The sequence below is a fragment of the Pistacia vera genome, unplaced genomic scaffold, assembly GCF_008641045.1.
Source record: "Pistacia vera cultivar Batoury unplaced genomic scaffold, PisVer_v2 Contig69, whole genome shotgun sequence".
Classification (NCBI taxonomy): Eukaryota; Viridiplantae; Streptophyta; class Magnoliopsida; order Sapindales; family Anacardiaceae; genus Pistacia; species Pistacia vera.
In genome coordinates, this window is record NW_022196545.1 from 71,049 (window position 1) to 85,001 (window position 13,953).

At 33.8% G+C, this 13,953-nt stretch overlaps 1 protein-coding gene and 1 non-coding gene across 2 annotated transcripts; both read right to left on the reverse strand.

Annotated features, from left to right (window-relative positions):
- Positions 1 to 3,726: 3,726 nt before the first annotated feature.
- LOC116113757 (protein IQ-DOMAIN 14-like) lies at positions 3,727 to 6,790 on the reverse strand. Its single transcript, XM_031399921.1, has 5 exons — positions 6,656 to 6,790; positions 6,447 to 6,538; positions 5,332 to 5,780; positions 4,431 to 4,637; positions 3,727 to 4,342 (listed from the first exon to the last, which is right to left on the reverse strand). Exons 3-5 carry the CDS (start codon positions 5,767 to 5,769, stop codon positions 3,749 to 3,751), a joined length of 1,239 nt encoding a protein of 412 aa, XP_031255781.1. The 5' UTR covers positions 5,770 to 5,780; positions 6,447 to 6,538; positions 6,656 to 6,790; the 3' UTR covers positions 3,727 to 3,748.
- A 4,918-nt stretch (positions 6,791 to 11,708) lies between these two features.
- TRNAI-AAU lies at positions 11,709 to 11,780 on the reverse strand. Its single transcript has one exon. It is a non-coding gene; the product is annotated as a tRNA-Ile (tRNA).
- Between the last annotated feature and the right edge of the window lie 2,173 nt (positions 11,781 to 13,953).

Genomic DNA, 13,953 nt, shown 5'->3' on the forward strand with positions numbered 1-13,953 from the left:
AGACAATTATCAATATGATTCCAATCAATGATTATCCCAATGAATTCAAACTCAAATCTTTCATCATATTGTTCATATAACAAACCCAATAACAAATATACTTATGTCACCAATATAATGTATCTTTAATTTTCTATTAAACTATTGTTATAAACTTTAATTTATAAAATAATACACGATCCAATCAAATAGGTATCATCTAGGGGGACACACAAATTGGTGAAACCGTATTGAATGGTACGTTACAGTTTTTTTTAACCAAAAAATCATTCGTTTTTTTTCTTTTTTTCCCTTAAGAACGGTATAGTATGATACATTTTCGATTCTTGTTTATTCGAACCGAACCAAACCCAAACTGTAGTGTTCAAAAACCATTTTTTTTTTATCTTTTTTATTTAAAAAAATCTCCTCAAAATTACAAAACCCCTAAAAAATATAAAAATCTCTAAACTATAATACCCCTTAATGATTATGCTTTTTACTAGAAGAAGCATGTGAGGGCAATCAATAATAGGATGATGAAAACATCATCAATATCAAGATGGGGGGGTGGTTAGGTTAAACTTAAGTAAACCCTAAATAAATGATAACAACCACACCAAAACAAAACCCTAATGATTGTAGATTAGAAATAAAAGATTGACCTTTATTTATTTTATTTATTTTTAAGGGACATTCAAATCCAATTTTGTACTTTGTAACAATGTTCCGAAAATCAGACTAGATTATGACCTGTTCAAGGGTCTGATTTTCAGTTTGACCGGTTGGATCGGTCGGTTGGATTGTATCTTGTAAAATTTTTTAGTCCCTAAATGTTTAAAATTCATCAAAAATACCCTTATAATACTCCCTTAAGATTTGAAATATGTCCAAAACACCCTTGTCGTGTGAAGAGACTGGAGACTAGTGGTGGCAATGACGATCGACGGCCAATCAAAGTTTAGAATCATGGGGCTTTTGATGTACAGGTGTTGACAAATCTGATGGTGGTGTTAGGGAGTTCCATCGGCGTCAGAACTTGCCGGAATCAAGAAGGAAGTCTGACAGTTGCGTGAACTATAGGTGGACGGCGAGTGACGAAGGCCACTGAAAATGGCTGGGTTTTGTCGTGGAGATGCCGTCAAGTCTAATGGTCGTGTTTTCTCCCTCAAACGATGCCGGAATTTGGCGGGATTGAGTTGCGACTGGACCGTGATTTGGCACTATTCCGATAGTCCAACCGCTGCTCAATCCGGTTTGAATGAAAATACCGATTTTTAGAGGATACCGGACCAGAGATTCCACCGGCTACAGGTCGATCTGATCCGGTTTTCACGTAACATGGGTTATATAATGTTTTTTATTTTAGTAATAAGATTATTGGAAAGATAGATTACGTTATAAATTATTGGGTTTAAATTATTAGTGTGCTTGGTTCAATTGAGATGTATTAATAATTAATGTGTGTGGTTGACAGTAATAACAAATGTCTCGAAATACCCTTATTTTGGTTGGAAAATTCATTATAGCTGTCATTTAAATTTTCTCATGCAAAGTGTTATTGACATAAAAGATGGAAATGGAAAACTTGTCACAATTCCTTGTCCAGCATAATGCAGACATAAGAAAGCACAACACCATTGTTATACTACATAGTTGATTATGAACCGCCACATTAAGATTTTTCCATAAATTCATTAACATAGATCTTCAATGGAAGTTTTTAATGCAGTTACTCAACAATGGTGTATTTCAATTCTTTACAACAATATACAGTTGGCCAAAAAGCTCAGGCACCTGACTTCTTTCAACATTCAATATCTTGTCAACTAAATGCAAGTAATAGCACATCTCCAAAAATGCTTTAAACAAAATACCAATCTCAAAATCATTTACTAAAGCCTCAAAACACCATAATTAATTCACCAAAACTAAGACCACAAACTCAAAACCTTCGATCTGGTTTCAAATTTATCAGTAGAAACTAATCATACTTTTCTCTCTAAGTTTTCACCAAAAAGAAGACCCAGAAAGCGCCAGTAAACAATCCCCAATTACCTGCCTTGGCCAATCCCATGCCAAATCATCAAGCTTTCCCCAATTTTTTTTTCCTTTTATATTGTAGTTTTATTGAAATCCAAGGGCATATTGGTCACAATATGCAAATACGTGAGGATAATATGGGTACACCAATATTTCGTGGCATTTATGAAAATAATGATAATAACCATGTCAATTTTGTCCGAAAAATTAAAAAACTATGGACAAATCTGTCTGTTTGTGCAAATTAGCTGTTTTGTAATTATTAACAAAGCAAATGATATTTTCGTTCCCATTGTCCATTGTTTTGGGGCAAAGATTGGACAAAAATTTGGATTACCAGATGAATGTTTTAATGACAGCCTCCCCCCACATAATATTATTCCTGGCAATTTACCCCCAAATTGGTAGTGTTTGACACTTTTTTTTTCAGGAATGTTTTTTAACAAAACAACCAAATATAGCTATCTACTCAATTTAACATAACCCCTTCCAAATGGCGGCCCCAATGGAGTTAATTCCTTGCCACATAAATAAGATATTCAAGTTTTTTCTTATATAATTTGAGAGTAAGCAACTTTTCCCACCCAAGGTTTGCCTTAACGACACTTTCTCACCCAAAAAGTTTCAAAATACAATTTTTTCACTCAAAGTTAATATTCAATGACTACCAAAAGCTAATTCTAATCGATCCCAGCAGCGAAAATTCTCTATGTCACCACCATTTGAACTTCTGGTCTACTCTCTACAAAACCTCTCTTACTTTGGCACCTGATTTCATGCCGATTGTCGCCACCATAAAGCTAGGGTTTCTTATTCTTAGCTAATTTCCAGTCAACAGCGAATATTCAATCAGTCATCACCATTCGATTCACCGTCCTCTACTCTACAAAAACTCTCTTACCCTAGCTCCTAGTAATTCGTTGAACACTGGCTGAGAAAATGAAGTGTATTTTGGATATTAATAGTATTTTGAAACTTTTTGGGTGGAAAAGTGTCATTAAGGCAATCCTTGGGTGGGAAAAAGTTGTTTACTCTAAAGTTTGATGATATTCTTATTAAAATTAACTAATATTGAAACATTTTAATACGTAAGTTAAGATTTAGGGTCTATTTGGTACAAATTCTTTGAGTATAGTTTATCAAAATAAAGATTTTACGAAAAATCCATTGGTGGTATAGTTAGGGCGAATTAGAGATTGTGTGAATAGGCGTACAGTCTAAGTTTCGATTTTCCATCTAAGCATCACAGTTTTAAGTGGAAGGGCATTGCTCATCTAAGCATCCCTCGGGTATGCTAATCTCACCCAAAGATTAGTCAAGACATAGAATAATTTATAAAAAAATTAAAAATTTTTAATTTGTACATTTAAAATTTAAGGACCTTTGCTTATAATATAAAACCCAAGAAGTATAAACTAAAAAAAAAAAAAAAAAAAAAAAACACATTTTAAACATAAAATTACCAAAGAAAAAGGATAAAATAAAGAAAGCACTAGGTTTGTAAATTGTGAAGTGAAGAACAAACCAATTACATTTGCAACATAAACTGAAGGGCTCTCTCATTTCATTGATAAGGCAAAGATTCAGTAAGAAATATTGAAAGAATTTACACAAGCACTTTTTTTTGTTCTATCCTGTTTTGCTTGCGGTTAACATAAAAGCTAGAAAAATTAAACCTTAGCCAAATTTATCATCAAACTCTTCTTCTCACAAATACAATCACTTCCTAGTTCAAACCTTCTTGAACTTGAATACAGGAGGGCCTCTGCATTTTCACACTGCTTATGCTGTTTCTTGAAGCCATAATTTCATTCAGCGAAAGGCTCTTCTTCACCCCCGGTTCCGGTCTTTGCCTTGGGGCACTGTAGGACCTCAGTTTTGCATTGAACGATTGTGTGTTTGCCATATAATTTGGGAAGTTGGAATAACCCCTGGTGTACATATCACCGCATATGCTCTTGGACGGAGTTAGAGGAGCACTAGATCGAACAGAATTTGCGAAACGAGGGGTGTTGTGCGCGGTGGTAGAGAACCTGCATTCGTCGCCGGTGAAGCACCATTCAAAATCTGGATGTTTTTGGTAATTGGGGATTGAGATTCGGGCTGGAACTGGACATGGAAGAGGTGATGACATTGCTTGGTAATATAGCTCATCACCACACTCGGACAATGCAGCATTGTAGCGACGAGACCTTGATCTTGGCTTGAATGTGTCGATTTCGACTATTTTAGGACTTTCATCAAATCCATTAATTGGACTCTCAAGACATACAGATATTCTTTTACTATGCATTTCACTTCTTGCTTCATCAAACCTCTCCTGGAAACATTCATAACACTCAAATGTGACTCAAATGTTCCAGTCAAATCGATCTCTAAATAAGGAAGACTATGGAGAGTATCCTTACGATGGATTTTCGTGGTCGAAACTCTGGTTGAAATCGATTCTCTTTATTGAAAGAGCGGCGAGCACGCTGAGACCTGACTGCAGTTTGAGCTCTGATTAAGGCTTGCATGCTGTGAAGTGTTGCAGTTGCCCGTTTTCGGACAAGATACCCTCGAACAAGAGCCTGTATCTTCACCAATCCCTTCAACGCTCTAAGGGCTTTCCGGGCCTGAAATTAACCAAACTGAAGTTCAAATACACAGAAATGCAGAACTATTCATTTAAAAGCAGAATCAGCAAACGGGGTAAGCCTTAATGCAATTGTAAATCACCAATCATGACAAGAATGATTCACAAAAAGTAAGCAGCAACAAAAGAAACCCAATTCAGAAAACAAGACTTCAAATTTCAAAATTTCAAATTCAGGGTAGGGGACCAGAATACAAGAAGTAGAAAAACTGGGCTAACTGCTAAGTCAAAGTAGCCAACTAATCCATTGACTCTATAAAAGCATATGTACTGTTTCACCAACAAAATATAATCCATAACCAGCTTTAGAGAACAGACATAAAGTAGCAATTAAGAAAAGCACCACCACAAACACAAATCAAACACTCTTACAGTTCCAAGCAAAAGAAAAAGTTAAAAAGCACTAGAATAGAAAGTAAAAAGAGCATTTATACTGTTCCATTACCATTTGAATCTTAGGGACCATATTTTAATGGCACCAACATAAGTAAAAATTAAGCAAAAAGTGAACCGAAAAACTTACCATAACTATTTGGCAGTAACACAAACATGCCTTAGTGAACAGAAACATTGGAAATATAAAATAAAACCACCCACTTGATAAAATCTATTTGTGAAATCAAATTAAAGCAAAAAGTGGCGAGTAAATGAATCAAAAACAAAATCCCACATACCAAATAGCCCCTAAACACGGTCTGAATTTTCACAGCAGCCCACTTCTCTTTCCCTCCACCCGAAAGAGCCCTGTTACCATTACTAGTCAGCCTCACAACCGCTACGGCTGCCTGAGCCGCAGCCACCGCTGCATCTGCGGCGGCCGCGGTGGCTGCAGCCACAGCAATTGCATGCTTGTTCTGGTCACTTTCTGAGTCTGCAATGTATGACCTGAGCCAGTCCATGTCTCTTGCTGGAATATTAGCTGCAATGTTGGCTCGAATCTGAGAATTCACACTTCTGTCTTTCAATGACTTGCCAAAACTGAACCTTTTCTTCTCCTTCCTGTTGTCACTGAAACTTGAATTTGAATCTGAAAATGAGTTCTCTAAATGGTCTTTTTCTTTCTCCTTTTTCATACCCAGCAAGCCCTTTAGCCACCTTGTAGCTTTGCCCATATTTGTTGCCACTGAAGAAGATGAATTTGATTACAAGAGAAACGAAACAAAACAAAACGTTAAAATATGTTAAGAAACATTATTCCCTCTCTTTATGTAGAGTTTGAAGTGACACAACTAGAGGGAATAAACAAAAATGTGAAGCACTGATACAATGAGACAAGTGGAGTTCATTGAGAAATAAAAGGATTTAAAAGAAGGGTAAGTGAGAGAAACGAAAAAAAAATGTGTTTCAAAAACTGAATCAAAAGATACAAGTGGAGTTTATAGACTGAAAGATCTGTAGAATCTTTACAGGTTGCAAGAAGAGAACTGATGAGAACAGTATGGAGCAAAATATAATCATAAAAAAGGAATCAAAACCTTAAAATAAAAAAAAAATAAAAAGGATAAACATTTGGGGGTTCTGAAGTGTTATTTTGAAAAGAAAATCTGACACAACCTCGTGAAGAACTCTGCATTACAAGACAAAAAGATGTCACAGAAAGATACAGAAATGCCATAAAAGGATTACTATAAAATAAGGTTCAAAACTCACGAAAAGTATACAAAAACAAATATTAGAGACAAAGCAGCATACAAAATTTAAAGTTAAAGTGCAAGTAAAAACAAAAAAAAAGTTGTGATAAATCACAATATTCACAACAAACAACCAACAGTAAGAAGATTCGACGCACCTTCTCAAATTCAAACCAAAAAAGCCTTCCACTTCCCTCCCTTTCAATCAAATAAAAAAACCGAACTTCCTCTCTCTTTCCAACCACTCAAACTACAAAAGCAAAAGAAAATAACTTTAACCCTCTTGCTATTTTGGTTCAACTTTTTTACCTGAACAACTTATAAAGCAAATTGACCAACCAAATTCTTGTTTTTCTCATTTATTCACCGTTTTTCAACTCTTTGACTACGGAAAGAGATAGAAAAAATAGAAGTCTGAGCTTTCTCCTTTCCCAGTTGGGTTAAGAGAAGATCTTTCAGTTTCCGTATCTTTTTCTTCACTGATCTTCCATGATCATTAGCTCAGTACACTTAACGTCTGCACACAATCTTCTCTAAAAGGCTTTCTTTTATATTTGGACTTACGAAATTTTGAATCTTTTTTTGGCAATAAAGTGACAATGATACTAATTAATAAGAGAGAGGTGTGGATGGAGCGTAGAACTGTAATTTCCTTTGTTTATTTATATTTCATTTATTTAAATATTTCATTATATTTTTTCTTGGGATGCCAAAAATTAATTTATTTAGCTAATGTTTAGGAGGATAAAAATAGTAATTAGTTATTGAGAGAGTGATGTGATTAAGGTGATTTTAAAATTGATTTGATGGGTTTAAATTTTGAATCAAGATCTTGCTTCCTAATTGTTTATTTTTTGAATGGAGATCTTGCCATTGAATTTCATAATTAATTGTTGATATTGATGAAAACCAACTTGAAAATGGCACTTAAAAAATATTTTTACTCAATCCAAATTTATAGGAATTAGGCCACAAATTTAGTAAGAATTTTTTGGCAATATTTAGCACTAAACTTTTCTTAATTGTTAAGCCAACATTTTCCTTAATTGTTACATAACCTTTCTAATCCTATCGATATAATATTATTACTAACTTTTAAAATTAATATCTACTTAACGTGATGATATAAAAATTGTGTTAGATTAGCTTGCGCGTAAAAGTGATTGGCACAGCATCCCACTGTCATGGTCACTTGCTTAAAAAATTCGAACTTAAAACTATGTGCATTAACCATACATCTTAACGATGATATAATACCTCCTTATATAATAGAACATTTTTATGATATACATCTTTATTTTGATATTATAAAAATAGCCCTTTAAAAAATTATATAAATCGTCTCATATTAATTGATCGCATAGAAATATATCTTATAATATACCCTGTTATATCATAAAAATAACTACCTCTAAATAGTTAAATGGTTCAATAGGGACTCTTAAGTGTATTACTCAAGAGATTCAAGAGGTTCTGAATTCGAGTTTCTCTTTAGTTGCTAATAGAAATAGTTATCAAAACTCTTACCAGACCAATAATTCTAAAGTTTTAAAAGATTAGTTAAGGTATGTAGTAAGCTGACTTTAACACCCCCGTTCATCTAAAAAAAAAAAACTTATTTATGATAACTGAATTTAATTTAAATAAATAACTAATATTTACTTAGAAAAGAAGTCTAGGTTGCGTGCAAATTCATAAAAATCCAAAACTAATTGAAAAAGATTGATAAAAAAAAATGGTAATTTCTTAGCAAGTAAGGTTTCTAGTGTTCTTCACCAAGCTTTCACCAATTCAAGTACCAATGTCACCATCATTCATTAACTAATTAGGATCTTGTCTATTGTTCTCATTTATATTTCTTCTTTGTTCATATTAAAAGTTAAGATTATTGGGATGCAAATGGTCTAACCCACAATCCCATGTTCTATTCTAGTGTAAATGTAATATATTTGTCCATAATTTATCTCGGGGCTACAGCAGTGGGTTACTATATGATAGTTTCCTTAAGTGGCAAGACCGTAGCGATGGGTATTGCGTTAGTCTCTTCCGAGGTTGGTCGATAGAAGTGAACGTAAATTGACCCGAATACCTTGGTTACAACAGAAAAAAATTGCTTATAGGTAAAAGTTCATAGAATTATGTGATCATTAATTTATCATAGGATAATTTAAGAAATAGTAGCCACCCAAAGTCAATCAAGCACTTGGAAACAAAGGGAAATGAGTAATAATCTTGTTTTTCAAGATAACATAGGATTTAAAGCAAATATGAATCAGAGAGCATTTCCAAAAACCATGTTCCCCAATATCAACTTTATAAATAACACTGAAACTGTGGTCTAGCATATGGAATTTAATAAAAGCACATCCGAAAACCATGTTCTTTTAGCTTGAATAACACCTTAAACAAGTGTTGTCTTCCCCACTTGTCTCAATACTTTTAACATTGTCATCTCTTTTCAACATTATCTGCTTGATCATGGAATCCACTTCACCACAGACATTCCGTATATATCATTGGTGCTTTGAAACCAATCCAACTTCAGTATTAGCTTATGCTAATCATTCCAACTCTGATAGATGACAAATATGCACAAAAAGCGAAACAAAAGAGAATAGTAAAAAGGGCAGATAAAAGGAAGGGGGGATTAATTGATTATATTATCTTGATAGGCAAAGTAAGTTTGGATAAGCTACAATATTGATCAGCTCCTACAAGTAAGTAAGCATTTTCTGCAATGATTCTCAGTGGAAACAGGCTTAATATGGAAACAACAGAGAGTGCTGTTTCTATGGCTGCAAGTGAGAAGCATTCATGGAGATGTGATTGTGCGGTTTCGGAGTCTGCTGATCTCCTCACTGGAGTTATAACCACCTTCTTTGCCTCCCCATCTCGAACATCCGTTATAACATACACAACAAAAGTCCAATTGATTTAACCATTTACAAAAGCTCAAGGGAATAATCATAGCACTAATCAGAAGTAATTAGAACTATAAAACTATACTAAATCAAAAAACTTTTAAGTATGGGATTAAGTAATGATCTATGAAGAAACAAAACAACTGTTAATGGAAAATAGTTAATTATCTAGACTAAGTAACAAAAATTGAAGGGTAGCTTGTAATAGAACCTGACCTCTTCTTTGAAATTTTCTTCTCAGGAGTAATGTAAGCATAGGAAAAGGAGTTCATGGCAGAGAACTCAGAGAAAATTTTCATGACTAGAAACTGAGTGAGCCTTGCTGCAATTACCCAACTCCTTGTCCAAGGGAACAGAATGGCTGCTCACTTCACTTCTTCAATCCTACTTTTTTTCATACACAAACTTCTAAGAGAGAACTTATCTCCCCACCTCAAATTCAGCTAGCAACTCAATCGATGGCCTCGGCTTTGGTTCGTATCTTTAGAATCTACCACTATGGAATTAACCAAGGGGATAGCACGAAAAAGAATCGACACATTTGGCATGCTCCTCTCTCTCTTAGGAATTTCTGGTTGCATTTCTCCATACCCCAGATTCATTACTGCAAGGCCTAATGATTGGAGGAGTTTCCTTTCTAATATTTCTCTTCTTAAGGTTAAAAGCCATTAACAAAGATACCTTAACCACGAAAAGTAGAGCAACACCACCACAGCATGAAACTGATATTCAATTGCTCCATAAGCCCCTCCTTCGAACTACTCTCTTCTCAGAATTGAAAGTTTCAATGTCAGTGATGTGTTCATTTCAACCATTTTCGAGACCGGCCACACATTGTTAACTTCTTGAACCGGTCATTACAACCTCACTTTCTTGATTATCTTCAAAAGATTCAAGCTTCTCTACCTTTTCTTCTGTCCCTTCAACTCATCATTCTCAAGTATCTGATCAAAACCTCTACTATTTCACTTTCACTAGCTTGTAGCTCTCTATTTCACCAAATCTTTACTCCGTCCACTGTAGCTCCTCCACTTCAACCAAATTATCATTCACTTCATCAACTTTCTCTAAGTTAACATCTTCGACAATCTGATCAAAACCCTCTAGTTTCACTTCCTCAGCTTGTAGTTCTATCAGTTCACCAAAATCTTTACTCTCTCCACCCTGTAGCTCCACCACTCACCCAAATTATCACTCACTTTCAAAGTTAACATCTTCAACCATCTTTCTTCTTTAAATCCCTCATTAATAAAAGTCTGGTTTAACTTCATTAAACCCATATTATCTCCCACAAACTCACTACCACCATAAATATCTTCGCAAAATCCTTAAACTCATTGTTCTCAAGATATTATCTTCACCCCTAAGCATCCTCATAGCCTCGATACACCATCATGAATCTTAGGAGATCCACTATCTTAAGACCCTCAATAGCTTGAAAAGCATGAGAAGATGTTGGAGAGTTCATTGAAGAAATATACCAAGTAGATAACACCCAAACAAAAAATACAAAAACAAACTTCAAAAACCTTCTCAAAAATCCCTCTTTCTCCTCCTCCTCCTCCTCCTCCTTTCCCCTCTTCTCTTCTTCTTCTTTTCTTCAACTTCAGCTCTCCTTCACCAAAACCTCTGAGAAGCACAGACTAAATAGCTTCTCTTTCATTTCTTTGACCTTATTGTCATGCCTTAAGACTATCTCTCTTCTTCTATTAGGCTTATACCTAGAAACTTAGGGCTTGGTGAGGTACAATTTTTGAGGTCATAAGATTTCAAAGAGAATCATCACTAGTGCAAAGAATCATCAAAAGGCTGAAACTTGAAGGATTTGGGATATGAGTATCACAATTTTCATCCTTTCAGCTAAAATTTTTTCTTGGAGCAACGGCTTTTGAAGCTGTGATATAGTCGGTGACATAAAATGCTTTGTGTTGTTGATTTCTTTGAGTTTTGCAAACTTATACTTCATCATTCTCATCTGTACCTATACATTAGAAACAAAATTTCTTGAATAAAAAATGCAAAAAGTCTTACAATTAATTCAATTCCTTGATTTTCAGACTATTTTCTCAACAAACAAACAGATCAAGAAGGAAAAGAGAAGCAAACTACTAGTTGAGAGATGTTTTGATATTGACAAAGGCTTTGAGGAGACACTCTTGCCATTGGAACCCTCCATTTGTTTGACTTTTTTCGTAACTTCAGTGGCAGTTATCAAATCCCTAAGATCTGAAGAAGCAGATTAATTTGAAGGGAGAAACAGAATTTAGTGAGAAAAAGAGTGAAAATATTTAGGAGGAAAGACGCAAGAAAAATTGGAGGGAGAAAGTTGCAGAATAGCGAGAGCCAGAGAGATTGGTTAGCAGATGACCGTTGGTGACTTCCAAATTATTCAATTGTGTTTGAATTTTTAAATTTGTGTTTCGACCGTTGCCCAACGGTCAGTTCAGTTTCTCCGGCCCGTGAAATTTGACCAGCCCATAAAATTAAAATTTAAAAATTTGGCCCATGCAGGTTCGAACCTGCGACCTTCGCGTTATTAGCACGACGCTCTAACCAACGAGCTAATAGGCCAGTTGTTTTTTAACCTACAGTATTTATTTAATTAGATTTTGAGTTATATATTTTTATAATATTACAACTTTATTTACAATAAAAAAAAAACAAATAATAAAGCATTGTACTATCATCTAAAAATAAGTTCTTTAAATACATAAATATTTCTTTTCTGCTTGTGGGTCATTCAGGCCCTGAAAAAGCCCATTTTGGCCCAATCACAAAAGACAATGCAGGTTTAAAATAAATGAACTATATCGACAAATCCCTCTATACTTCCAATCACCTCATTCTCTCTATTCTTATGGAAATTAGAGCTCCATTTTAATAGCACTACAATCAAAAACTTGTATAGTAATTAAGAACTTATCAAAATATTAATAGGGTTTAATTAGTGCTAAGCACAAGGATAGGGTAGTTAATTAAGCCCAACACACTACATCGTTGTTTCTTCTTGAGTTTCACAATGTCCAATAAGCCACATTTCAAGATAGTCAAAGAAGATATTACATCACTTTGTTTTATTTGAAACTTCAATCAAATTACACAATTACTAATAGAAATTCGCATAGTAATTAATGCAATTTTGACTCGGTAAAAATCTTCAAATTGTATTATCTATTAGAGTAAACGACATTTTCTCACCCAAGGTTTGATCTAATGACATTTTACCATCCAAAAAGTTTTAAAATACCAGTTTCCTACTCAAAGTTTATATTTATTACTATCTAAAGCTGATTTGATAGCAAAAATTTCTTTTTGTCATTACCATTTGAACCTCTGGTTCTCTTTTACAAAACATATCACCAACACTTGATTTTTCACCGATTGTCGGTCATGACAAAGTTAGGATTTTTGTTCTTAGCTAATTTTGATGACAAATATTCAGTCGACTCTAACCTCTAGTAACTCACCGAATGTCGATTGAGAAAGTGAAATGTATTTTAGGTATTAATAACATATAAATTTTGGGTGAAAAAAAATGATATTTAAAACTTTTGGATTAGAACGTGTCATTAAGCAAACTTGAGTGGGAAAAGGTCGTTTCTCGTTCAATCTATCTAAAATATTTTTAAAAGGTCCGAATTACAAGGCATAGCCCTAACCTAGATTAGGATTTAATTAAATTAATTAATTAGGCTAGATTTGTTTTTAATTGTTTGATGACATAAGCATAGCCGTTTAACCAAACACATTAGCCTAAATACTATTGGTAAATGTGCTTCCAAAAAACAATTAATTCTTTTGAACCTCTTAGTGATTATCAATGTCTCTCCCTCATTCAAAGTTTTTAAACAATTGAGAAGTGTTTTTTTTTCATTTGTGTTTGTTATTTGAGGTACCTTATTGGTATTGCAAATTTCAGTTTAAATTATTCTTTTAAATGAATTTTTTTTAAAAAATGGGTCATATGATTAATAAGGTTGATATTGTCTTTTATGGGAAAAAAACTTGTGGTCACATTAGGGTTATTATCATAATCCTCAATTGATATTTCATTTTATCACTCATTATTTAAAAAAAAAAAAAAAAAGAGTCAAATTCTCATTAGTACGAGTTAAAGAATAGCCCGAGTCTCTAATTTCTATAAGGACCGACGAACATAAATTACCTTTTTCACTTTTATCCGATAGATTAAATATTTCGTAAGGAATGATAGGAAGATGAGACAATTTTTTCAATAAATCCTGACGAAAATATAACTATTCTTTTTCAACCAAATCGGTCATAACCCTACTGAAATTCCATATAATTGTGTACTACAAAACAGAAAGACAAAGAGACATTAAAAACATCTAAAAATGTACAATTTATATGATAATTGTATACAATATTCAATTAATGGATTAAATAAAGTTTATAAATATTATTATCAACATAATCTTTAATATATATAAAAATGTGAAGCTTTTGCAATAATTATGAGATGGGGGTTGGGCTAATAAAAAATGTCTTAAAAAGAGGATACATCTTATATGCAATTAGAACAACAAAACGTGGGCAAAAGTGGATCATGACAAAATGTCTGAGGACAAAAACTGAGAGATCTCATCAGTTATCATCACACTGCACGAAACGCTGGATGATGCTGTTGCATGACACAGGTCTAGTAAAGGAGTAATGATTCAGTCAAGAACTTCAATACCCAATACCCCTAATGATTATGCTTTTTACTATAAAAGCATGTGAG